This window comes from Theobroma cacao, chromosome 1 (assembly GCF_000208745.1).
Source record: "Theobroma cacao cultivar B97-61/B2 chromosome 1, Criollo_cocoa_genome_V2, whole genome shotgun sequence".
In the NCBI taxonomy this organism is placed as follows: Eukaryota; Viridiplantae; Streptophyta; class Magnoliopsida; order Malvales; family Malvaceae; genus Theobroma; species Theobroma cacao.
In genome coordinates this window covers 7,499,198-7,523,222 of record NC_030850.1, presented here as the reverse complement: position 1 = coordinate 7,523,222, position 24,025 = coordinate 7,499,198, and the positions used below count along the sequence as shown (strand labels likewise).

The 24,025-nt window shown below is 33.7% G+C and overlaps 4 protein-coding genes across 6 annotated transcripts; 3 read left to right on the top strand and 1 right to left on the bottom strand.

The window, feature by feature from the left end:
* On the top strand, positions 1,033-2,322 carry LOC18611886 (NAC domain-containing protein 104). Its single transcript, XM_007048361.2, has 3 exons — positions 1,033-1,445; positions 1,550-1,818; positions 1,953-2,322. Exons 1-3 carry the CDS (start codon positions 1,277-1,279, stop codon positions 2,115-2,117), a joined length of 603 nt encoding a protein of 200 aa, XP_007048423.2. The 5' UTR covers positions 1,033-1,276; the 3' UTR covers positions 2,118-2,322.
* Positions 7,617-12,137, top strand: LOC18611885 (2-oxoisovalerate dehydrogenase subunit alpha 2, mitochondrial). Of its 2 annotated transcripts, XM_007048360.2 has the most exons (9): positions 7,617-8,012; positions 9,491-9,628; positions 9,728-9,910; positions 10,148-10,305; positions 10,415-10,514; positions 10,904-11,015; positions 11,130-11,269; positions 11,394-11,579; positions 11,794-12,137. In XM_007048360.2, the coding sequence occupies exons 1-9, from the start codon at positions 7,737-7,739 to the stop codon at positions 11,959-11,961; spliced, it is 1,461 nt and encodes a 486-aa protein (XP_007048422.2). In that variant the 5' UTR covers positions 7,617-7,736; the 3' UTR covers positions 11,962-12,137. The 2 variants fall into 2 exon arrangements, with proteins under 2 accessions (XP_007048422.2, XP_017982261.1); XM_018126772.1 differs by lacking the exon at positions 7,617-8,012 and having other exon boundaries at positions 9,538-9,628; positions 9,760-9,910.
* LOC18611884 (SAL1 phosphatase) lies at positions 12,601-17,068 on the bottom strand. 2 transcript variants are annotated; one of them, XM_018126777.1, is made up of 8 exons: positions 16,722-17,068; positions 16,223-16,298; positions 15,374-15,444; positions 15,051-15,253; positions 14,132-14,336; positions 13,932-14,053; positions 13,588-13,808; positions 12,601-13,045 (listed from the first exon to the last, which is right to left on the bottom strand). In XM_018126777.1, the coding sequence occupies exons 1-8, from the start codon at positions 16,902-16,904 to the stop codon at positions 12,882-12,884; spliced, it is 1,245 nt and encodes a 414-aa protein (XP_017982266.1). In that variant the 5' UTR covers positions 16,905-17,068; the 3' UTR covers positions 12,601-12,881. The 2 variants fall into 2 exon arrangements, with proteins under 2 accessions (XP_017982266.1, XP_017982272.1); XM_018126783.1 differs by having other exon boundaries at positions 13,588-13,741; positions 13,955-14,053.
* On the top strand, positions 19,243-22,521 carry LOC18611883 (cation/H(+) antiporter 15). Its single transcript, XM_007048356.2, has 3 exons — positions 19,243-19,601; positions 19,856-20,854; positions 20,961-22,521. Exons 1-3 carry the CDS (start codon positions 19,383-19,385, stop codon positions 22,233-22,235), a joined length of 2,493 nt encoding a protein of 830 aa, XP_007048418.2. The 5' UTR covers positions 19,243-19,382; the 3' UTR covers positions 22,236-22,521.

Genomic DNA, 24,025 nt, shown 5'->3' with positions numbered 1-24,025 from the left:
GTAATTTAATAACAAACATTCACATGTTATTAAAAAAAAGTAACACAATTATGTCTATCTTATTTAAATTGAATTGTTCTAAATAGATATGTCTAGTTATAAGGGCATATTGTGTCACATATAAACAATTATGAGGGTTTGACTTATGATTTATAATTGATAAGAACGTGTTAAATTGATCATATGGCCACAGAATTTGATGTTCCATTCTATCTGTCAATGGTGACATGAAAGGTCTCATCGGCATCACTATAATTTACAAGCCAAAGAGAGGAGAATGAGAAGGAAAGATGGAAGGATTGCTTGGTTAGATCCAAAGCCAAAAGAAAAAAAAAAGAAATATTAAAAAGATATAAGTATAAATTGAATAAAAGCATATACAGATAGCTTTCTCTCTCTCTCTCTCTCCCTTTCAGTCACCCCAAGAAAGGGAAGGTGATGAGAATTAAAAATACATGAAAAACACAATTAGGTATGGTTTTTCCATTCAATCATGGCAATTTGACTTAATCAAAACATTCACAAGAATGAACAATAGTTTGTTTCCTACTTTTCTTTGATGATAACTATGCTAGATACTTCTTTTTTATTTCAAAGACTACTTCAAGATTTTGTTGATCAAGAAATTTTTTATAACCCAATAAATAAAAAAGTAAAAAAATAATAATTACTTTGTGTTGTATGATTTTGCCAGTAAATCAAAACGGACAAAAGGGTTTTTTTTTTTCTCAAAAAATTTTTTTTGACTAATTAAATATTTCATATATGGCTAAGACAGATCGAAGTCAGTCTTCTTTTCATTTTTTGTCCTTAATTTTCAAGTAAATTGGATAATTTAGATTATACCCAAGAAATTAATCATCACGAGAAAACATAAGCTCTAGTATTGGGCCACACAACTTGTAGATGAAGCATGACAGTGATATGCTAATCCTCCATAAAATTATATATTCTATATTTAAATGATCTTAAGGAACTCCAATTGCTTCCTTGAAAAAACAGTAATCTTATATTATCCATTTCCATGGAGTCCATCCCATAATTCTTTAATTTTTATTCTTTTACGGGCGCCTTTTTATCAATTCGACTGCTGAGTTGTCTATCCTCTCTCTCTCTCTCTCCCTCTCTCTCTCTCTCTCTCTCTCTCTCTCCAACAGTACAAATATTTGGAAGACAACCTATAAATGAAGCAAAGAAAAACCAAAGCAACAATCTCACTATATAATGTTTACTAGCTGTTAATTCTGCAGCTGCTTAATTTCATATTCCTGTTAAGATGGAAATGAAAGATGGGTGCATCAACCTTCCTCCAGGCTTCCGATTTTGCCCCACCGATGAAGAACTTGTCCTACACTTTCTCTACCCTAAGGCCTTGCTCTTACCTTGCCATCCCAACATCATTCCTGAACTTGATCTTCATCTGCTTCACCCTTGGGAACTGAATGGTTTGCTATTTTTTCCATCTCATGTTGTTCTTTAAAGTGGTTTTTTCTTTCTTATCTTTTTTTGTCCATTGTAGTGTTAACATGGTTCTATATTGGCTGAATAGGCAAGGCACTGTTGAGTGGAAACCATTGCTTCTTCTTTACCCAGATGATGGAAAATCGAGTCCTGGAGAATGGTTTTTGGAAGCAATTAGATACTGAGGAACCCATCTTTGGTGGTGCAGGCAAGAAAATTGGGATGAAGAAATTCTTCGTATTCTACATAAACGAAGCTCCTTTTGGTATAGAAACAAATTGGTTGATGCAAGAATATCATCTTTGCAATTGGGACTCAACTCTAACATCATATAAAACTACAGGAAATCAAAAATTGGTAAGAAATAATTTAACTGTTATTGATTTGTATGATTATATTGCACTTTGATCAAAGTATATACCTTTAACTAATTACGTTTCTAAGTGTGAATTTACATTGTTTTGTTTAATTACTCCCTTTTTCTTGTGCAGGATTGTAGTAAATGGGTTCTATGTAGAGTTGAAGAGAGTAAGGGTAATTCTCAGAGCTTCAGCTACAGCGATGAAGATGATGGAACTGAGCTTTCATGCCTTGATGAAATGTTCTTGTCAATGGATGATGATCTTGATGATATAAGTTCCTCCAAATTCTTCTGAATTATAACTAGTTTCTACTTAGTTTAGCTCTTTCTATATCTTTGGATGTAAAATAAATTTAGCTGTGTTAGTAGGTAGTATTATGCTTATGTCTAAACATCCATGTACATTTTTATTTTTTCTTTTCTCAATCAACAACGATCCAGGGGTTTTCTTTTTCTTTTTCTTTTTTCTGGCTAAAATGCACAATGGATATTAGACGAGATATTTGCCCTCATAATTATTTTTCCTTGAAGAACAGAATTTTTGATAGAAGGCTGCTTATTCAAAGGGGCAAGGCTTGCTACCAATGCTTGTTTTGTGTTTTTTCTCTTGTAACCATAGCATTTGCTTTGTTAAGACTTGGCAAGGGATCACAACTCACCACGTCGATCATGACAATCATTTAAAACCACAAGAAATTGATGCAATTTCTCTTCATCTTTTCCTGCTACAAATTCCTTTTGCTGCCCCACAAGTACCTTTAGGAACTTTTGAATATATATGTCTTCCTAACTCTTCATCCCCATGAACCTTTAATAAGTTTTGTGAAATATGTGTAGCAGCTACAGATGGGTTACTTTTTGTTGTGCAAATTTCATGTTTTAGGTCATGAACTTGGAGTCTTTCTGTCCACCTGTCATGTCCAGTACTATACTATGGTGTAATTCTGGAACAAGAGAATTGAACATTTTAAACTTGAGGTAGGAAGATGGATTAAGAAGGTATATTTGCCCTATATATGCCATTGATTCATGTATCACCATTTCCGATTAGTTGTTTAGGTTGAACCGTTGAAGAACTACCACCAAGTTTTAGTCATGATTTCTAAAGCTACGGCAAAAAGTACCCGTCAAAAATTTGAGGTAAGGCTTGAGTTCAGTCAAATTCTAGTATATATGCAGCTTATGCTGAATTTATATACTATCTACATTTCTCACATGTATTAAACTTTAGAGTCAAGGAATATAATGAGAAGAGAACAAATCTTTTGTCCAACGATCTCAATTTAATGTGTAATATATTTGGTATGCTTTGTACATATAATTTTGAATTACACAATGAGAAAATTATTTTATCTTAAAATGTTTATTTTTTTTATTAAAATTCTTACAATCACCCCAGTGGAGTCAAAGTGTTAAAAGTTACTATCACTCTTCAATTTTTAATTTTTTTATTATATTATATATAAAACTTGATATTTATATATATAATATAATTATTCTTATAGTTACCCTTTAATCATTAATCGTGTAAAATCTTAAATTCATCGATGTATATGTATATAATCATGTACATATTTCATGCATGTAACATCCTGCAAAGCAAACAAGCTGTTTGGAGCACCCTCGATCACAAAGCTCCCTAGATGCACACCCTCCATAACCTGCCTTAATGTGGAATTGAAGGGAAAATGTAGGAAATGCAAGCAATAACATAATCTTTTGTTTTTTTGGAAACCTAAATAGATGAACTTTCCAAAATTTCAAACTGAAAATGATGACCTGTAAAATCAACAAAGGAGGCAAGATAACAAGCTTAAGCAACCCACTACACTCAATGGTAGCGAACGAAGGGGAGAGAGTGTTGTTCCTCTTCCAGGAAGGCTGATTCTTGGGGTGCAAGTGACCCTTCCCCGTCTAGAACGTACCCCTCTTTTCCTTATCAGCTAATATTCATTTTTAATTAAATTAATACTATTTGAGATTAAATTTTTAACTATTCAAATCAAGTCATGTAATCTCCAACTGATTCAATCTCTACTTATGTTTAATTTTGTAAGTGGGCTTTATTTATTGTGGTTTTGGACTTTCAATGTTGTTTTAGCCTATCTATCAATGAAAGGAAGAATATATATTTTATTCCAACTATTATAAAAAAAATAATTAAAATCTACAGTAAATAAATATTGTTAAAAAATCGATATTATACATTTTTGAATTTCACTATGTAGATTGGATCTCTGTATTTTGTTTTTATTTGAATTAAAGGATGAATTAAAAAATAGACAATATTCAAATACATTGTACATAAAACTTTGTGTCACTCAGAATAAGGATATAAAGAGATTAAATATATCAATTTGAGAGGGTCATAAGAAGGGACTACAACTTTTTGATTTACACAATTTCTTAAATTTCGAAATTTTTAATTCTAACTTTTATCATATTTTTGTATTAAAAAATTATCAATTAATCATTAATATTGACTAAAGAAAAATCAAATCATTAATACGATCATAATTCGGTCTAAATTACCTCAAAACTTGTTTAAGTTTATATAGTGCTTACCTTTAAGAAAAAAAAAATTATATAATGCTTAGAGTATTGGTTTGGGCTGCCTTACATGTTTGACATTAAGATGCTTTGATTTCACATAAGATAAATTAAAGATTTTGAAAAGTTTGTAAAATTTGGACTCTACAATTCCTTACACTAATCTATCCAATCATTTTTCAAGAAAATCGAATCTTTACAGTCAATTTTTATATTTTATTTTTCAATAAACAAGCACAATTTATTGTTTGGTAGGCTAAAGAGGCAAAATTCAAAATCAGGAATTTTTTTAATTGATGTCCTTTGACTATTAATTGTATTTTATAGTATGTAGAATGCAAACATGAAATGCGAAAAACAATTTCATTTAAATGAAATAGATAGAAGAGAAGAAATTTAAATATTATTACTTTATTACAAAGGAAACAATTGAATATCCAATGACGTGGGAGTCCGCAAGGATGGTTATCTCCAAACGTGATATATTCCACGTTGTCGTAGTCTCGTCTTCTCATTTTTCCTCACTTCCTCAAGGGCGCGTACGGCTTCTACGGAAGAGGAGAGAAGGCGTACTCCTTTGTTTGCACGCTTTCCTCACTACAATTATGAAAAATATAAAAAATTAAAAATAAGGTTCAAGATTTTATTAAAATCAAATAATTTTATTATCAAATTATTTGAGAAAAAATACGGTAAACTTATGATTGTGATCATGTTATGTATTATGAATTTAGATTGAGACCCAATCTAGAAATTAAGTCTTAAAAACCTTTTTACTTAATTAACCATAATTAGCATTTAATAAGATTCAATCAAAAATTTTTGAATAAGAAAAATACATGCATTATGCTCATAAATGCTGCATTCAAAGTACTTAATAGTCATTGCCTTTTGTATTCAAAAATACCTATTTATTTGCAGACAATCTAGGCATATTATGACCTAGAATGATGTAATAATTTTATCTTTTTCCTTATATGTAAAAAAAAATACCCACCTCTTTTTTTTTGTATTAATTTGATAAAAATACTTATATTATGAATCTCGTATAAATAAAACATCAGATATTCTTAAACTTATAAGTGAGAGTCTTCTTCTATTATATTAATTGAGTTGAAAACATATATCAAGATCAAAATAAATCTCAAGTAAAGTAAGTCTCTTTCATTTATAAATAAAAAAAGGATACAGTAAAAGAAAAGAAAAGATAAGTCTTGTACTTATAAGTAAATATGTTTTTTGGATTGACTTGTGACATTTGCATGTATTTGCATTTATATCAACTACTCACAAAAAAAAATAGTTTATATATAAAAAATTTTGAAGAAATTGTGAGGAATGACCTTTCTTGATAAAAATATTTTAAAAATAATCATCAAAATAAATTTAACTGTTTTTAGCTATATTTAATCATAACTTGACAAAAATACCCTTTAAACTATTTCAAATAAATTAAACCATTCATCACAATTTCTCTTCATTTATGCTTCAGATTTCTCTCTCACCATCCCACTCTCTCAAATTTTATCGATTTCTCTCTTCAGCATTTGTGTACTATGCTTTCGATTTTTCCCTCCTGCATTTTCAGATTTCTCTTTCTTACGCTTGCCTATTTAGAAAATTCGATTTTTAGGTATTTTGGAAACTAAAACAGTAGAAATAATCATATATGTATAAAATAACTTTTAATTGAATCAATTCGGGACCTAGACACTAATAAACTCAAAATTTTGAAATTTATAAACCTAGGTTTTCAAAAGAATTTTTTTTTATTTTTAGTCAAAGTATGTATTTTAGATTAAAAATTTTATATTTTGATTTATGAAAGCATGTTAGAAACACTTTAATCAGTGCCAAATTGTCAAAAAAAAAGAAAAGAGTTGAGAGGATTTAAAGTTTTGGTTCGTAAGTAACGACAACATTTTAAACATTAAAATGTAACAAAATGTTTTTAAATATATCGTGTAATAATAATATTTTTTCAATATGACGTATAATAAATTTTTTTAACCATGACGTGTAATATGTTTTTATATATAACGTGTAACAGCAGTTTTTTTTTTAACATAACGTGTAACAATCTAACCATGATGTGTAACAACAATATTTTTTTTCAACATGGTGTGTAACAACCTAACTATTACTTGTCACATGTTTTTGTACATGATGTGTAACAACCTAACCATAACTTGTCACATGTTTTTGTACATGACGTATAACAACGTTATTTTTTTTCAACATAGCATGTAATAACCTAACTATGGCGTATAACAACAATATTTTTTTTCAACATGACGTGTAACAACTTAACCATGGTTTGTCACATATTTTTATACATGGCGTACAACAATCTAACTATGGTGTGTAACAAATTATCCATGACTTGTCACATATTTTTGTACATGACATGTAACAACCTAACTATAACTTGTTACATATTTGTGTACATGGTATGTAGCAACCTAACCATGGCATGTAACATGTTTTTGTATATGGGGTGTAACAATCTAATCATGGCTTGTTACATGTTTTTGTATATGACGTGTAACAACCTAACCATGGCTTGTCACATGTTTTTTTACATAACGTGTAATTTCATTAAAGGTAATTTTATCCAATTTGATTAAAAATAGTTAAAATTATAAAGAGATCTATTTTTGAAAATATCTTATCTTTAAGGGTTATTTTTTAAAATACCTTAAAAAATTTTATAAGAAGAAGTAGAACCAACTTAATATTGCATTAAATTTAGTAGGGAGAAAATTTTGGGTGGGTGTTTATATTATCTTAAGAAAATAAAGATCTCAAAATTCGTATTATACAAAAACGTTTCAATGAAACATTTTTTAAATGGCAACAAAAAAGAAGTCTTAAATCAAGCTTCAAGTTCAAAACCCACATTAAATTAAATTTAAATAAAAAAAAACAATGTTGACAAATTAAAAGAAATTAATGTAAAAAAAGAAATCATATTTAACTACGGGGACAAGCTATTAATTAGGGTCAATAATCGGTCAATTATCTAAAAAAATTGAATTGACTTTTTTAAATAAAAATAAATTAAAAAAAAAGAAATAAAAAAGCTATTATTTATTTTGCCACGTGTATTTTCTAAATCGCGAGTATTGACAGTTTTTCCCAAACTCGCGGGTGGTACTAGCTTGATCCTGGGAGTGTGGCTCGATTTGTATATCCACGTCAGAATTCTAATCCATCTATAACTTACAAACCTGTAAAAGAAATAAAGGCCGTCTTTCCATCTTCTCTCTTTGTCCTTTAAATTATTGTTAACTGTCTAGCTTCTTCTCTAGCAAATCCACCTACACCCAACTTGGAGCATTTCAGTGTCTTATCTCTCTTTTCAATGGCTTTCTATCTGAAAAATTCAAGAAATATTATCAACAACCTGAAATCAAAGGTTGGTTTATCGAGTTTGATGAAGCAGCACAGTTGTTCTTGTCTGAACCACAACAATCATTGCCGTTTCCCTGCATCAACTGCTACTTCTCCATTTGCTCCACAACTCAATAACCTAGATTTAAATTCCCATAAAAGAGGTTGCCTTTTCATGTCTCAACGTTTTGAATCCACCATAGCTGAAAAACAGTTTGCTTCGGTCCAAAATGGTGAAGACAATCAGGTTTGTACTTGTAGGCTTAACATGAACAAAGGGTTATTCTAAAGTTTGTTCAATTGTGTTCCTCTGTTGTATTTTTCTATGTACATTCACTTCTGCAAGACTAGTGTAATTCTGATTCCCTTGATCGATCAGTTTAATGCGGTACTTGCTGTTATCTTGTTTGGAAGCATTTTTTACAGTTTTTATTCTGAATTATCCTTGCATTTATTTAGTGAAGAATGCATTGAAATGTTTGATTTACAAAGACTTTGAGTGGCGGAAAAGGGATTTTTTTTTTTAAGGCAATTTTAGATATTTGCTGAAGGTTGCAGAGGAATTGCCCCTGTAAAATTGCTTTCTAGTTTGACTGGTATTTCAACAATTTATGTACTACGAATAGTTTATTTATTAATTTTTAGTTTGATATATAGTACTACTTAAATTGGTTTAATACTTACATTCCCACACATTTTTGCGTTGTATATAATCCACATTACTCGACTATTAGGTGATATATGCATTATGTAAGTGAATACTACATCACTGCTATGGGAACAGAAGATCTCCTGCAGTGCTCAACCTTCCATTTAACCTTGTGGCATCTTGTTTAACCTTGATAAAAATTTGAACCAAATGGAAGACATAGCTAGTTCTATAACTTCTATTTAAATCAAAAAATAGCAAAATCTTGTGTTCTCTTTGCTGTTCTTCTTTCATTTTTTATTTTGGTGTGGGAGGGGGGCAATTTCTGGTCTTGCCACAGCAAAGGACGACATTTCATCATTTAGTTTTAATTTCTCATTATATTCTTGCTGAACATATGAGCTTGGTGGACATTGAGTTAAGAGGTTATGCATCTTGTAGATACGTGCTTAGTAAATTTCCTTTATTTCAATAATAACTTAGAAAAAGAACAATTTCACTTCTGGCTTTATCACACTGCCACCTGAGAAAGTAGTCAATATGATAATTAGCATCTAGATTTACTAATGTGTTTTGCATTGAAGCATTTCATGTTTACTGATAAAATTGCATCAGCCTTGGTTGTTTTTTATGTCAACTTTTAGGGCTATACTCTTTGGATGGAGATTACAGAACAGTTATGCTGTTTAAGTTTCTTGGATTTCGCTGTTACTAATTATGAGAGCTATAGCACTTGCTCTACAGTAGGAGTGGCTGAAAGGCAAAATGTGGGGGCACTTTTCTACTACTCCTTTATGGGCCGTTCCAGATGATAGACTAGGACACTGCTTCTGTACTTTTCATTCATCATCTTGATAACTTTGAATGACTTTTAGAGACCAAAACTCTAGGTTTCATGGATAGGATAGAGGTAATCTCCTTCTTCTGAAAACCATGATATCTTCAATTTAATTCCAAATGACAAGTGCATTTCAACAAGGCGTCAGTTTTATAATTGCTTGCTATATCTTAGGAATGGTTTTATTTTCATGTTGATACATATATTTATTCTCACCAAAGCTCTCTTTTTATGTAAGGTATTGGATTTTCCAGGAGGAAAGATTATATGTTCTCCTGATATGAGGTTTTTATCCGAATCTCCCAGTGCGCATACCCACTGCTTCCGAGTGCTTGATGATAATGGTCAGCTAATTAAGCAGAGCGATTATATACAGGTAGAATTTTACTTCCTGAAACAGTCATTTTCTTTTTGTTTCCTTGAAGTGCAACATCATTCAGCAGAAAAGAACCTTATCGGTTACATATTATATTAGGTCAGTGAGGAAATTGCTGTTAAAATGTACAGTGACATGGTTACTCTTCAAACTATGGATACCATATTCTATGAAGCTCAAAGGCAAGGAAGAATTTCCTTCTATGTGACCACAATTGGAGAAGAGGCCATCAACATCGCATCAGCAGCAGCACTTACTTCAGATGACTTTGTTTTTCCTCAGGCAAGAACATACATGGACATTTATACATCCCTTACTATCCCTTCAAGCTGCACATTTCACATCTGTGGATAGAGCATAACTTTAACCATTTAGGGATCTAGATTCACTCATCTGGTTTTTATAACCTTATGTTCAAAGATGCACTTTCTCATGTACAACCCAACAGCTAAGTAAAATATACACATCATGATTGAAAATTAAATGATGCTATCATAATGTTAATGATGTCCTTTGCAGTACCGGGAACCAGGAGTTTTAATCTGGCGTGGTTTCACCCTGCAAGAATTTGCAAACCAATGTTTTGGAAACAGAGCTGATTATGGAAAAGGCAGACAAATGCCTATTCATTATGGATCTAACAAGCATAAATACTTTACTGTATCATCAACAATTGCGTAAGAGATTAAACTTGTCTTTCTGGGAGTTTCTCATATAGAACTTTCTTAAAATCTTTTGATCTAATTCTGGAAATCAGGGCTATAATAATTCCCCACTGTTTTTCAGTACACAAATTCCCCATGCAGTTGGTGCTGCATATTCTCTGAAGATGGACAAAAAAGACGCATGTGTTGTCACTTACTTTGGTGATGGTGGCACAAGTGAGGTAAATACAACTACTGGAAATTCAGTGTTGAGAGAAAAAATATTTGGCTTTTTAGCATTTGAAACTTGAAAGGATTTTATAATCTATACAATTGCTTCATATGCTTACTGTAACTAGAGAAGGATAATTTCAGTTAATGGAATTCCTTAGTTTTGTTGTTTTTTTTAATCTAAAATCTCTAACTAAACTCCACCCCACCCTTAGAACTTCAGCTAAGCCCAGGTGGGACTGGTTTTACATAACTTATCAGAGGTCAAAGAACCTTTCTCCTCCTTTGTGTATGTGTTGTTGGGGAGCAGGATGCATAAATGAGTTCATTTCGTAGCAGCTCAATCTCATTGAATTTTAGATTTTGGTGCTTTGTTTCTAACAAAACAAAATAATGATAGGGAGATTTTCATGCTGCTTTAAATTTCGCGGCAGTTACAGAGGCTCCAGTAATCTTTATCTGTCGGAATAATGGATGGGCAATTAGTACACCCACTTCAGACCAGTTTCGAAGTATTCTTCCTCCCTTTTTTATTTATTGCGCATTATTTTATTTTAACAATCCATGAATCCATCAATAATGTATATATGTATCCTATCATGTATTTTGTTTTGCACATGGTGCAGGTGATGGGATTGCTGTTAGAGGGCAAGCTTATGGAGTCCAGAGCATTCGTGTAGATGGCAATGATGCACTTGCCATGTATAGTGCAGTTCACACTGCACGTAAAATGGCAGTGAATGAACACAGGCCAATTTTAATTGAAGTAAGTCTCCTTCTATTAATTCTTCTTCATTGGCAGCTTTTCAGCCACCATGAGAGGCATATGCATAATGCTGAAGCATAAATGGGTTATTCCTTGATATTTTGTTCTTTCATTTTCACTTTAGGCTGTTACATATCGAGTTGGACACCATTCCACATCAGATGATTCCACCAAATACCGTCCTGCTGAGGAGATCGAATGGTGGAGAATGGCGAGAGACCCTGTAACAAGATTTAGAAAGTGGGTTGAAAGTAATGGTTGGTGGAGTAGTGAGGCTGAGACCCAGCTCAGAAGCAGCATCCGGAATCAGGTAAAACACTTAAACTAGCATTATTTGAAGCATCTCTAGATTCAAGCTTGGTGTTAGATTGTGTTTTCTTTCTCTCTATTCATCCCCTCAATTAACAACTTTAATGCTGGTTAGTTTACACCATCCCTAAGCCCTTAGTTAAATGATTGTATACTGCTAATCAAAAGCTAAATTCTGAAGTTTCTTACTAACAAACCAACACTCTTGGTGACAGCTATTGCATGCAATTCAAATGGCTGAGAAAGTTGAGAAACCTCCAGTTGAGGAATTATTTACAGATGTATACGATGATCTTCCATCCAACCTCCGTGAGCAGGAGAAATTGCTGAGAGAAACCATCAGTAGACACCCGCAAGATTTCCCTGCAGACGTTCCACATTAGGCGAAGCATATACAAGCAGTAGTTTCTCTCTGAAGCTTGAACTTGTGAGTAATATTAAGCAGGCATTGTTATGATAAATTATTATAATAACAGTTTCACCCAGTGGGATTTGTACTCCTGTCTCTGGCCCCCCATTAAATATAAATAAGTTTTCTTTGATCAAAACGCATCGGACATATCATATATCCAATCCAACCTGCGAGATATTATGAACTTTGATCCAAAAAGGACATGTTACAAGCATGGGTTCTAATCTCTTTCTTCATGGCATTTGTAAATACCTTGATATTTAACTCAAATGATTAATGCATACCACGAAGTGACCTAATAACGTTGAATATAAGTATAGGTTACTCGTTAGTGACCTGATAACGTTGTGTTGCTAAGTCATCGCAATGCTTACTATCTTTAACATTTCAATTGCCTTAAGCTTTTAGTGAAATTTCGCAGTCCTCTTAAATGCAATTCTCCATTTTGCGTGGATCCTACGAGTGAAGGATGTTTGCAAGTTGTAACCATTATATTTGGACTGTCCGAGCCGAGGCAGGGGCAATATAATTCCTAAGTGCAGCTTTTTCCAGAAAATATTCTTGGAGAAAGAAGAGAACCGTGCCAGTTCAAGCTAAGAGAGATTGCAAGTTACAAATCAGTAGATCACTGAAACATTAATTGCACTTTCTTCTCGAATATATTAGGTATTCAACATCAATGAGGTTTGGAATCCAGGAGCCAACCCTAATACACTGCATGCACTGAGGAGAAAATAGGAACCACAGAAGGAAAGCATGATGACAGGGATTAATAAGAGAAATACTAAGATGATTCAAGTTTGCAACCAGCTTAACAAAGGAAATTTATTCCCCCCAAAGTAAACATAAAGCTTAAATGAGGAAAGGATAAAACCCTGTTTATTAAAAAAATCACAAGGGTGAAGCTTTCTCCTCCAGGGATTCTCTAACTGCCTTAATGAGTATTGGCATCAACTTCTGATTGGTAACAATGATGCCTGTGTCCAGATCAAGAAACTTTCCCTTAGAAAAATCCAAAGGGTTCCCTGCAGCATCCATGACCACACCGCCAGCTTCTGCAAGAGATTAATTGTAAATAGATATGTCAAAAGGCAGTGAATGGAATAAAGGGTGGAGTGGGGAGGGGTTGTATCATTAACCTTCAATGGCCAAAATAGACCAGTAAGAGGGAAACCCCATTTTGAATATACAATTTTTATGTTATAGAAGTGGCAAGAAAATTTTTCACATAAAAAACAAAAAACTCCAGGAAATTATTTCCCTGACCCAAAGGGAGACACTTGAAAAAGACCAGACTGGAAATCAAATATGTAGGATGGAGTCATGTTTTGGATTAAAAATACAGACTTTAAGTGACTCTAAACTAAGGAACATATTGCACAGAAAACAAGACATTTTATACAAACACGAAACCCTTTTGTAAAGCGGACAATCCCAAAGCTGCCCCCAGTTAACTATTATACCATCCCATCCCAACAAGGGCAGTGAATGGCTAAATAAACCAATGCCATGCTGATAACTAACCATCAACATTCCAACCTACACCATGAGTAAAGTGAAAGATAGTAGCAGATGTTGGAGTCAAATTGGTCCATACCAGTCACAACAATACACCCGGCAGCATGATCCCATATTTTCTCCCGATACCCTTTATGAGGTAGACGCATATATATGGCTCCATCTCCTCTGGACAGAGCACCGTATTTTACCTGGCTATCAATTCTAACTGGTGGTGCTTTGACGCCGAGTTTCTGTTTACATCTCAGTGTTACATTACATGCATGGAAATACATACATACATATATATATATATATATATATATATATATATATATAGAGAGAGAGAGAGAGAGAGAGAGAGAGAGAGAGAGAAAGTAATTNGGGGCACCTATTTTAAAACTAAGGTTTTGCTATATATATATAGAGAGAGAGAGAGAGAAGGAGAGAGAGAGAGAGAGAAGTACTTGGGCAATTAAACTAGATAAATCATGCATGGAATGTGCTGCTTCATATGACTCAAAGAATGATGCTTCTTCAGGATTTTCAACGCCACTTACTTGCACCTGAATCCCAAATAAATGTATAAGTTGCAAGTACTTACTCTGATCAATAGCAATGAAATTATAACAAATCATTACAACCTTCACCGTTGAAGAACTGTCAAGTGGCTGCATGTAAGATCCTCCACCAACTTCAGCAAAGAAAAGACAACCAACTTCATTATTTGGAGAATGCTGATCATTGATGGGAGTTAGTGGTAGATTAGGACAAGCCAGCACACCCAAGACAACTTTTCCTCTGTCTAGCAAAGCCAACGCTATTGCATATTGACCTCCTCTTAGAAACCTACAATGTAAAATATCAGAAGCATTTACTACTTCATGAAAGATGGTCCATAAGCACATAACATTAGAATAAAATATCATTTTACTAACTGGAACATTACAATAAAATATCATTTTACTAACTGGAAAGCAGTTGAGATCATTAACTACAGAAATCTAAAAATAACGTATCTAACAAAGATGAAGGAAGGGTTAGCCTGAGGAACAATCGTTTAATTCTGAAGCACTAAATTCAAAGGTCCGGCCATGCAAAACCAAAAGAGAATTACGGCTTGTCTTGCATCTGGTATTTTAACGTACCCACTTCGCCTCTTCTCCTATCAATCCTTCTGCACTAAATAACTGAAGACAGAGAGCAAATTTAACATCCCCCTGCAAAGACTTGGCATTCCGGACATGTCAACTATGGGATCTAATCACAAAATTCACAAATGATGCATCTGTAGGTGTGCGCTTGTGTGCATGCAAGCATGAATGAGATATGCCTTATCATAAACTAGCTAAAATGGAGGACTAAAATTCATGTAGCCAACCAAACTTATTTAGTCATAGCTAAGGGGTGAAGCTGGAAGTAGACCAAAACTACTCATGTTAGATATCGCATATCATAAGCCATAATGCACTTGGTGAGCATGAATCACTATTATATCAGACACCAACTTCTTTATGACTAAAGCAAAATCACTCACATCAGATATTAAGTTTGAGAACTCACCCTTTAGTACCATCTATAGGATCCAAAACCCAGTGTCGACCTTGGGAACCACCTTCAGATTTGCCACTGTCAATGGCCTTGAGAACATCTTCTGTGGATAAAGTAACACTGTATGATTCATCACTAGCTAGAGAATCATTCACAAGTTTTGTAATGCGGTCTACTAATTCCTGGGCACCATCCTTGCGAAGATCTTTAGAATCCTAAAGAGAACCCAAAACATTATTTAGAAGGAAAAGAAAAACAAATTCTATAATTTAAAGGAAAAAAGAGGACAGTAATGCATGTTCCTCAAGCTATTCTCCAGAAGTGCAGAGATTTACCTCCTCGGCAACTAATGAGAATTCAGCCGGAAATTCCTGCTGCAGCACAAAGCTAACCAGTGCTTGTGAGCCTGATGAAAATTTTAATATTTAAAATGTCAAGGGAACATGTCAGCAGTCAGTTATGGTTTCTTCTACACCAACTCTAACAGCCGAAAATTGCTGAGATCAAGAATTGCATAACTGCATAAATACTTAAACCAAAATCTTTTAGGGATTAGCAATGCAAAAAGTAAAAAGCAAAATTCAGAAAATTGTAGCATTGCTGCAAGTTTTGCATATGATAAGTGTATCATCTAACAAGTACATAATATAGGAAATTGTAAATAATAAATACAAATTATGATCACATTTCCCCCTAAAATTTGATATGTATGGAGAAAGACATGATTGGTATGGATAAGCAGATGACCTTAGAAGGAGGAACAATAGGAGGCAACTATTGAGCTGGTAAATGGATTACAGGGCAATGTAGCTTGAGATATGCTCATCAAACAAAGCACTACATATGGCACAACTATAAATATTCTTTCACTTCGGACAAACTATGGCAGTTTGATTCACCAGAAGAAAAACATTTCATCCAATAGAAAATTTTGCTTAATACGGCTAGGAAAACATCATATGACTCTGCAAATTCCCTGGTTTAACAAATTATGAAACGAAGGTAACAAGTAAACTCTAAGTATCATGCTAACAAGTAGAAAGAAGCATGTAAATCAAAGGGGATAAAAAACAAAGAATGGAAATCCATTTAAAATCCAAGATGCACATTTAAAAGAAAAAAGAAATCTTGCATTAGCAAGTGAATAACTATAGAGGAAAGCACAAGAAAGTTTCAAAACAAACCATAATCAGCCACTGTTACAGGACTTCTATCATTTTTGGATTGAACATCTGATTGAAGCAAACTCTTCTGCACTTTCTGAAGATTACAACAAACACCCAAAAACCCAAATTCAGTTTCTATATAAACACAGCTTACATGATCAAAGCATCGCCATGTATGTTTCTTTTGATATAAAGCCTGGTATCTCAATATTAAAGTTTCAACTGACAAAAGTAAAATACAATTCAGTGACTTCACCCATAATATTAGAGAGGACGATAATTCCAAAGAGTCTGCAAAGCGAACTTGCGTTTTGAAGTAAAGGAAAATCACACAGACATACTGTTTAATTAAGCAGGTAATTACACAAAATGAAAACAAAAGAAAGAAAGAGAATAAAAAAAACAGATTTTTCAAATAAAAATCTAAAAACATACTAAAAACCCAAAACAAGGAAAGGGATGATTTGTAACAGAACAACAAACGCAGACAAAATGGGTTTTGCTTAAAAATGGTAACCTGACAGAGACGAGCAGCGAGAGAGGCAGCTTTCTTGGCAGCAGTCAGCTCTTTATCATAAGACATTGCCACAACCACCGAAGAAAAACAAGAACAAGAAGAAGGAGACGAGTACCTGAGAGGAAGAGGAGGAGGTAGTTTTATGATAGAGGGGAATACAACTCTCAACCAATTTATGGACATAGTATATTGTAAGTAGTAATTAATTTCAATTCAATTATTTTAAAAAGTTTGATTTCTATTTTTTGCAGGCTTTTTCTTTTCAGAGCACGAACAGTCGATTGAAATTTCCTGGTATTTCACGCGCTCTTGAGCAATGGATTAAAGGAGGCTGACGTAAAAATTCTTCTCATATCATAATTAAAATAAAAATAAAAATTAAATTTTTTTAATTTAAATTTTATTAAGAGAGAATTTTGCATAATTTTATTTAAAAGATTATTGAGCATTATCATTAATAAAATTATATTGTTGTTGCTCAGTTTTGTGAGATAATTTTTTATATTTTAAAATATTTTTTTATGATTTATTTATATAAAAATGTGATAAAAATTATTATTCATTTTTCATTAGCATATTCAACAAATAATAATTTGATAAATTTCTAGTTATTAATCAAAATTAAGTATAAGCATTCACAAATCACGTAAAATTAAATATAAAAATTAAATCATCAAATAACATAACTATAAAATAAATAAAAAATCATAATTTCAAATTATTATTTGACATGTATATTATTTTTTATTAAAAATATTCTGTTTGGATCTCAAACTATCAAATTAATTAAAAAATATTTAATCAGCATAACAAGGTTAAAGAAATTGATAATCAGCAGAACCCAAATTGGTCTTATAGGGAAAGTGACTGGTGAGTGGCACGTGCAGCAAAATTCGCCATTGTCAATCCAGAGGAGGAGTCCTTTGCTTTTGGGGAATCCGGGGTAGGCTTGGTTAGTGGCTGCTTCGGAGATGCTGGTGGCATGGAGGGTCCATACAGTCTCCGTGCTATGATTTTTGAGTTTATAAATATTTTTTTTTTGTTTAATAGATATATTTTTAAATTAAAAATGTAAATTCAGGATAAATAATTTTAGAGTTTATTTAATTTTTATATAAAATTTTTTTAAAATAAAAAATTATTAATTTAAATTTTTTGAAAAATTTTAATCATTTCCGTAGTAACATTACGTGAAGATTAATTTGATTAGAGCAATAGTGTTTTTAACGATTTAGGACTCCAACTTAAAAAATCTAGAGCTTAAATCTTCTATTATTTATTGTGTAGTCAAAATCATATTTATTTTAAAAAAAATCATGTACACCAAAATAAAATGTTAATTGTATGATCAAAATTGTACCACAAAAAACTTAACTTTAGGTCTTAATGCTGGCTAGGCTGTAGGGGCCTAAAAACCTAGGCCCAAGTTCTAGGATCAAGCTCTAAGGTTTTTTTTTTATTATTGATTTTAGGTCTTTAAAAATTAGTATTAGTTCAAAAAAATTTTAATGCAATAAATAAAGATAAACAATAACATAATAAGTAAATAATTATCTAAATAAATAAATTACTATGTAACTTATTATCGAATAAATTAGTAATTAATTAAATTTTAATATATTCATAGTTATTTAAGGGAATAAATTAAATTAATACATTCATAACTAAGTATATAAATACTATTGTCATATATTAAAAATACAATTTGTTACTTATAAGTACGTGAAATATATTATTAAATAATTGTATTAATTTTATTTTAATATGTAGATAATTAGTAATTATTTCATTAAGGTTTTATTTTAGTTACAATTTTAATTAGTTTACTAAATACCAATTTTTATTTTATTTAATACTACAATATAATTGTAATATATCAAAAAAAAATATTTTTTGTTACTTACACATAAGTGTAAATATTATTATTATTTAATTGAATTAATTTGAACATGGTAAAATTGTTAGAGAATCGAGTTTGATTATGGTTAATGCTAACTTATTGTACAAGTTCTTATATATATTTGTAAAAAGTTGTACCAACCATTTCTTGTTTTTAATTTTAACTTGAGAAGTATACTTATATAATTTAAAATTGTCATTGGATGATTTGGTTTTCTTTTCTTTATATATATATATATATATATATATATATATATATATAGTATTAGTAAGAACTAACTAAATTAAGTTAAAGTANTATATATATATATATAATGAATTTGAAGAACTCAAAATTGTTAAAATGGAAGATGATTTATTATTATTATTATTAATAAATTTGTCTCTCAAAGTTGGCAGGTTTTAACTGATTTGTTGGGTTACCTGGTGAGGGACACATTGTCATGCACAAAATCACAGACGTTCTTAAAATAGAGGTCTCTCCATGGCTTCTACACCATTGAAGATAGAGAGCTACCACATGGGACGGGCAACCACCAAAACGAACCTAATTTTACCTCCTCTTCCCTAGCCTTCTTTCTTCTTTGCAATTAACCAACGAGAACAACAAAAACATTTGGTCACGAATGTTGTAGTACAAAATAAGTAAATACTTTTAAAAAAAAACGTGCGGGTTTACAGAGTGGAAGAGGTGGTGGTGATTGATGATCGAGGAGGCGGTGAGGGCGGCAGTGGCGGCGGTGTTTGAAACGAAAGGCAAAAATGGACTCGGTAGATACAGTGGCGAACAAGTCGGAGGATACAATAGTTTGCTATGCACCAACCATGATAACTACGAACGGTGTATGGCAAGGCGACAACCCTTTGGATTATTCGCTTCCTCTCTTCATCTTGCAGTTGACGCTGGTCGTTGTCTCCACTCGCATCCTTGTCTTCATCCTCAAGCCCCTTCGCCAACCACGAGTGATTGCTGAGATTCTTGTAAGTTAAATGATGTTTAAGCAAGTAGCTGTTTTCCCACATAAAAATTATGTAAAACATCCCCATATATATATATATATAACTCATAATTTATATGTTGGCAAGTTAAGTTCATCATGCAATGTAGTAAAGTAATATGTTTCAAGAGGGTGACAAATAACGAAATGTGGTGCATTTTTCTCCCCACGTACGCTTTATCAATTGCTATAACCTAATTGCAAAGAGTAGTAATGGGTGGTTTCAACGTTTAATAGGGAGGAATATTATTAGGTCCATCTGTGCTAGGACGGAGCCAAGGATTTGCCAACACATTATTTCCCTTAAGGAGTGTGATGGTGCTTGAAACAATGGCAAATGTTGGTCTTCTGTACTTCCTCTTCCTAGTTGGTGTAGAGATGGACCTTTCAGTGATTCGTCGTACGGGAAAAAAGGCTCTGGCCATTGCTGTTTCCGGTATGATCTTGCCCTTCTTAATTGGCGCTTCTTTCACATTCATTCTCCACGATCAGAATTCAGAAGCCCTGGGTCAAGGCACGTTCATCCTCTTCCTTGGTGTTGCTCTCTCAGTCACAGCATTTCCAGTGCTTGCTCGAATCCTTGCAGATCTGAAACTCATTAATTCAGAACTTGGCAGAATGGCCATGTCTTCTGCTCTTATCAATGACATGTGCGCTTGGGTTCTCTTGGCTATAGCCATTGCCTTGGCAGAGAATGATTCTTCCTCCTTAGCTTCCTTCTGGGTGATTCTTTCCAGTGTAGCTTTTGTCGTTTTCTGCATTTTTGTTGTCAGGCCAGCAATTACATGGATAATTCGCAGAACCCCCGAAGGAGAATCCTTCAGCGAGTTTTATATATGTCTCATTCTGACTGGGGTTATGATCTCGGGATTCATTACAGATGCCATTGGGACACATTCTGTATTTGGAGCTTTTGTGTTTGGTCTGATTATTCCCAATGGACCCCTTGGAGTTACTCTTATAGAAAAGCTGGAGGACTTTGTATCAGGCCTTCTACTCCCTCTCTTTTTCGCTATTAGCGGGCTGAAGACTGACATAGCTGCTATCAAAGGAGGTCAAACCTGGGGAGTCTTAGCCCTCGTTATCTTCCTTTCCTGTGCTGGCAAGATAGCAGGAACTCTTCTTGTCACAACCTTCTACCAGATGCCGCTTAGTGAAGGATTTACACTTGGCTTACTCATGAACACCAAAGGCCTCATTGAAATGCTTGTTCTTAACGTTGGCAAAGATCGGAAGGTACTTTCCCTTCCCATTAATTCCCACTGCAACCACTACTCCCCACTCTCCCTGTGATTGGTTATTGAGATGGAAAAAACATATGATGAAACGCACTGATTCGCAGGTCCTAGATGACGAGTCGTTTGCAATCATGGTAGTTGTAGCGGTGGTTATGACTGGGATCATCTCACCCATCGTGTCAACCATTTACAGGCCATCAAGGAGGTTTGTACCGTACAAACGTCGAACGATTCAAACATCAAAACTAGATGGAGAGCTACGAGTGCTAGTGTGCATCCACAACCCTCGGAATGTCCCAACAATGATCAACCTGCTTGAAGCCTCTCATCCCACCAAAAAATCTCCGATATGCATATATGCACTCCATCTTGTTGAACTCACTGGCCGTGCATCTGCCATGCTTATTGTCCACAACACCCGCAAATCTGGTCGCCCGGCCTTAAACAGAACTCAAGCTCAATCCGACCACATAATCAATGCCTTTGAAAATTTCGAGCAACATGCAGGCTGTGTCTCCGTTCAGCCCCTCACAGCCATTTCCCCTTACTCCTCCATGCATGAAGATATTTGTAGCTTGGCTGAGGACAAACGTGTTGCCCTCGTAATCATCCCTTTCCATAAGCAACAAACAGTTGACGGAGGGATGGAAGCCACAAACCCAGCATTTCGAATGGTTAACCAGAATTTACTTGCAAATGCACCTTGCTCCGTGGGAATTTTAGTTGACAGAGGCCTAAGTGGGTCATCGCGCTTGGCAGCAAACGAAATGTCTCACCATGTAGCTGTGCTATTTTTGGGGGGACCAGATGACAGAGAAGCACTTGTATATGCATGGAGAATGTGTGAACATCCAGGAACTAGACTTACTGTGCTACGATTTGTTCCAGGTGAGGATGCCGTTGAGTCTACAATGCAGCCTACTAGTGATCAAAATGACCCAAGGATATTAACAGTGGAAACAGACAACAGTAAGGAAAAGCAGCTTGATGACGAATGTATAAATGATTTCAGGATCAAGATTGCAAATGATGAGTCCGTTACATACACTGAGAAGGTGGTCAACAATGGAGAGGAAACGGTTGCAGCAATAAGGACATTAGACAGCAGCCACGACTTGTTCATCGTTGGGAGAGGACAAGGAATGATGTCGCCACTCACAACTGGACTTACTGACTGGAGTGAGTGTCCAGAGCTTGGTGCAATTGGAGATATTTTAGCTTCTTCAGATTTTGCATCAACAGTCTCTGTGCTGGTGATCCAACAGTATGTCGGGGTATTGCCACTTGAATCCATCGGAACACCAGACAGCCCACTTCAGGCAGATGACGACCCTATGAACCGGCCGGCTCCACCAAGGGGACTGGCTGTTTTTTACTAGTAAAAATAAACAACGGTGGTGGTGCCACTGAAGAACACTGATCTGACTATAAGAAAACGAACTCAAACCACAACACATGCTATTACCTCCCTTAATCTTTTTTTTTCCACTTTCTTTCCACCACTATCTAGAATTCTGGTTAAAGGTTTCATTCATTTTATCCATGTACATTAGAAATAGAAATACGTGGCTGACAATTCACATACACTCTTTTAGTTGAATGTTCCAAATTGTTTGTAAATCATCAGTTTTCCAAGTAAATTATGTATTTTAGTCTTCATAGTGACATCAGTTCATCATCATCATCATCATCATCATAATGCCCTTTTTTCTCCAACCAGGAGATCATATTCTCATCATTGGTAGTAAAATGGACAAGGAATATTCAGATAGAAAAAGCTCAGAAATTGCATTGAGAAACATGAATATATCTAGTAAATCAAGGTTAAAGCAACTTGCTTTCTCAGCCTTTGAAGCACCAAATTTTTTACCATGTATCAACAAGGGTTCATGAATTCTCAAGAAAAGAAAAAATCAGAAAGGGTACGGAACAAGAGAGAAAAAAGAAAAGTATAACTAAGACAGAAGCAGCTATTATTAGATCCATCCACAGCATTCTACCAGTAGAATCGAAAAATGCATATGCATTCTTTTCATTCTCACCACCTGATACTTATAATGATCAATAACCCTAAATACATGAGCAACTATCATTCTAAGGCGGTGATCATGGTTGACTGCTTTTGGAACTGTTGAAAGAAATTCTGAACAACTCCACTTTGCAATCATTAGAGGTTTTGCACACAACAGATCAAGCAAAACAAACTGCAAGTCCTCTTAATGTTGCACTATTATGGTTAATCATGTTTAGTGAATGAGATGCAAGACGCATGACATATTTCCCAGTTTATAGAAGATACCTGAGCAAAAGCAAGCAATTAGCATACAAGATTTATAACCCGAATCTAAATAAAAAAAAATGCTGGCAAAGAGGAGGGGAAGAGATGTAATCAAAGATCTAGAGAGTAAAAAGCATCCATATCCAAAGTGCAAAAATTGAGCAGTTTGTTGATTTTCTTGTCCCAAATCTAATCAATACTATTCAAATTTTGAGCAATATCATTGGGGCAAAGATTAATAACAGAATGACTAGAATTCTATAAATCATAGCAAGGTAATCTGCCACTAAAGAATTGATCTTTTGATTAAAATAGACAAAATAGATAAACCAATAAGAAATATTTTTAAAGGAAAATAATAATAATAAGCACCATCAAATCCTTAAACAGTTCTCCTTTAAAACTATAGTACCAATGCAAGCAGCAGGCATGGAAAAGCAAGAATGCATAACCATTCACATTGTCTTGTTCGTTAGGCTGGGGGAAGGAACTTTGCATTGAGTCATGATTTACAAGAAAACAGCTTCAAGGATTTATTTAACAGCATCGTATCCCTTTTTGAAAGGTTTCTTTTGATATTCTTCTTACTATTATGATACCTAGCTTTCATTAGCACATGTACAATGTGAGAGATTAATGTTCAAACCTACATTACAAAATCCATAGAACCATAGCCTGCTCTCCTCCCAAGAAAGTTCAATCATGATGTCAATGTAATTATATGAAGTAATATACCAAATGCCATGCCATATGAATTGTAGTATTGTACTATGATACAGCACCCTCCAACACCAGGATTTTCAATTCTGCTAAAAAGGACTTATGCACCTTAACATACCTAAACTTGCTTTATTTGCTTCATTTTGTACTTTCACCATGGTTAGTTCAGAT

Bases quoted from the DNA above. Each gene is read 5' to 3' on its own strand.
- LOC18611883 (XM_007048356.2), top strand. From the start codon at position 19,383: ATGGACTCGGTAGATACAGTGGCGAACAAGTCGGAGGATACAATAGTT. The intron at 19,602-19,855 runs GTAAGTTAAATG...AACGTTTAATAG, and splicing joins GAGTGATTGCTGAGATTCTT to GGAGGAATATTATTAGGTCC. The intron at 20,855-20,960 runs GTACTTTCCCTT...ACTGATTCGCAG, and splicing joins ACGTTGGCAAAGATCGGAAG to GTCCTAGATGACGAGTCGTT.
- LOC18611885 (XM_007048360.2), top strand. From the start codon at position 7,737: ATGGCTTTCTATCTGAAAAATTCAAGAAATATTATCAACAACCTGAAA. The intron at 11,270-11,393 runs GTAAGTCTCCTT...TTTTCACTTTAG, and splicing joins ACAGGCCAATTTTAATTGAA to GCTGTTACATATCGAGTTGG. The intron at 11,580-11,793 runs GTAAAACACTTA...TCTTGGTGACAG, and splicing joins GAAGCAGCATCCGGAATCAG to CTATTGCATGCAATTCAAAT.
- LOC18611886 (XM_007048361.2), top strand. From the start codon at position 1,277: ATGGAAATGAAAGATGGGTGCATCAACCTTCCTCCAGGCTTCCGATTT. The intron at 1,446-1,549 runs GTTTGCTATTTT...TTGGCTGAATAG, and splicing joins TCACCCTTGGGAACTGAATG to GCAAGGCACTGTTGAGTGGA. The intron at 1,819-1,952 runs GTAAGAAATAAT...TTTCTTGTGCAG, and splicing joins CTACAGGAAATCAAAAATTG to GATTGTAGTAAATGGGTTCT.
- LOC18611884 (XM_018126777.1), bottom strand. From the start codon at position 16,904: ATGTCCATAAATTGGTTGAGAGTTGTATTCCCCTCTATCATAAAACTA. The intron at 15,254-15,373 runs GTAAATCTCTGC...GGTTCTCTTTAG, and splicing joins TCTCATTAGTTGCCGAGGAG to GATTCTAAAGATCTTCGCAA. The intron at 14,337-15,050 runs GTGAGTTCTCAA...TTTACATTGTAG, and splicing joins CCTATAGATGGTACTAAAGG to GTTTCTAAGAGGAGGTCAAT.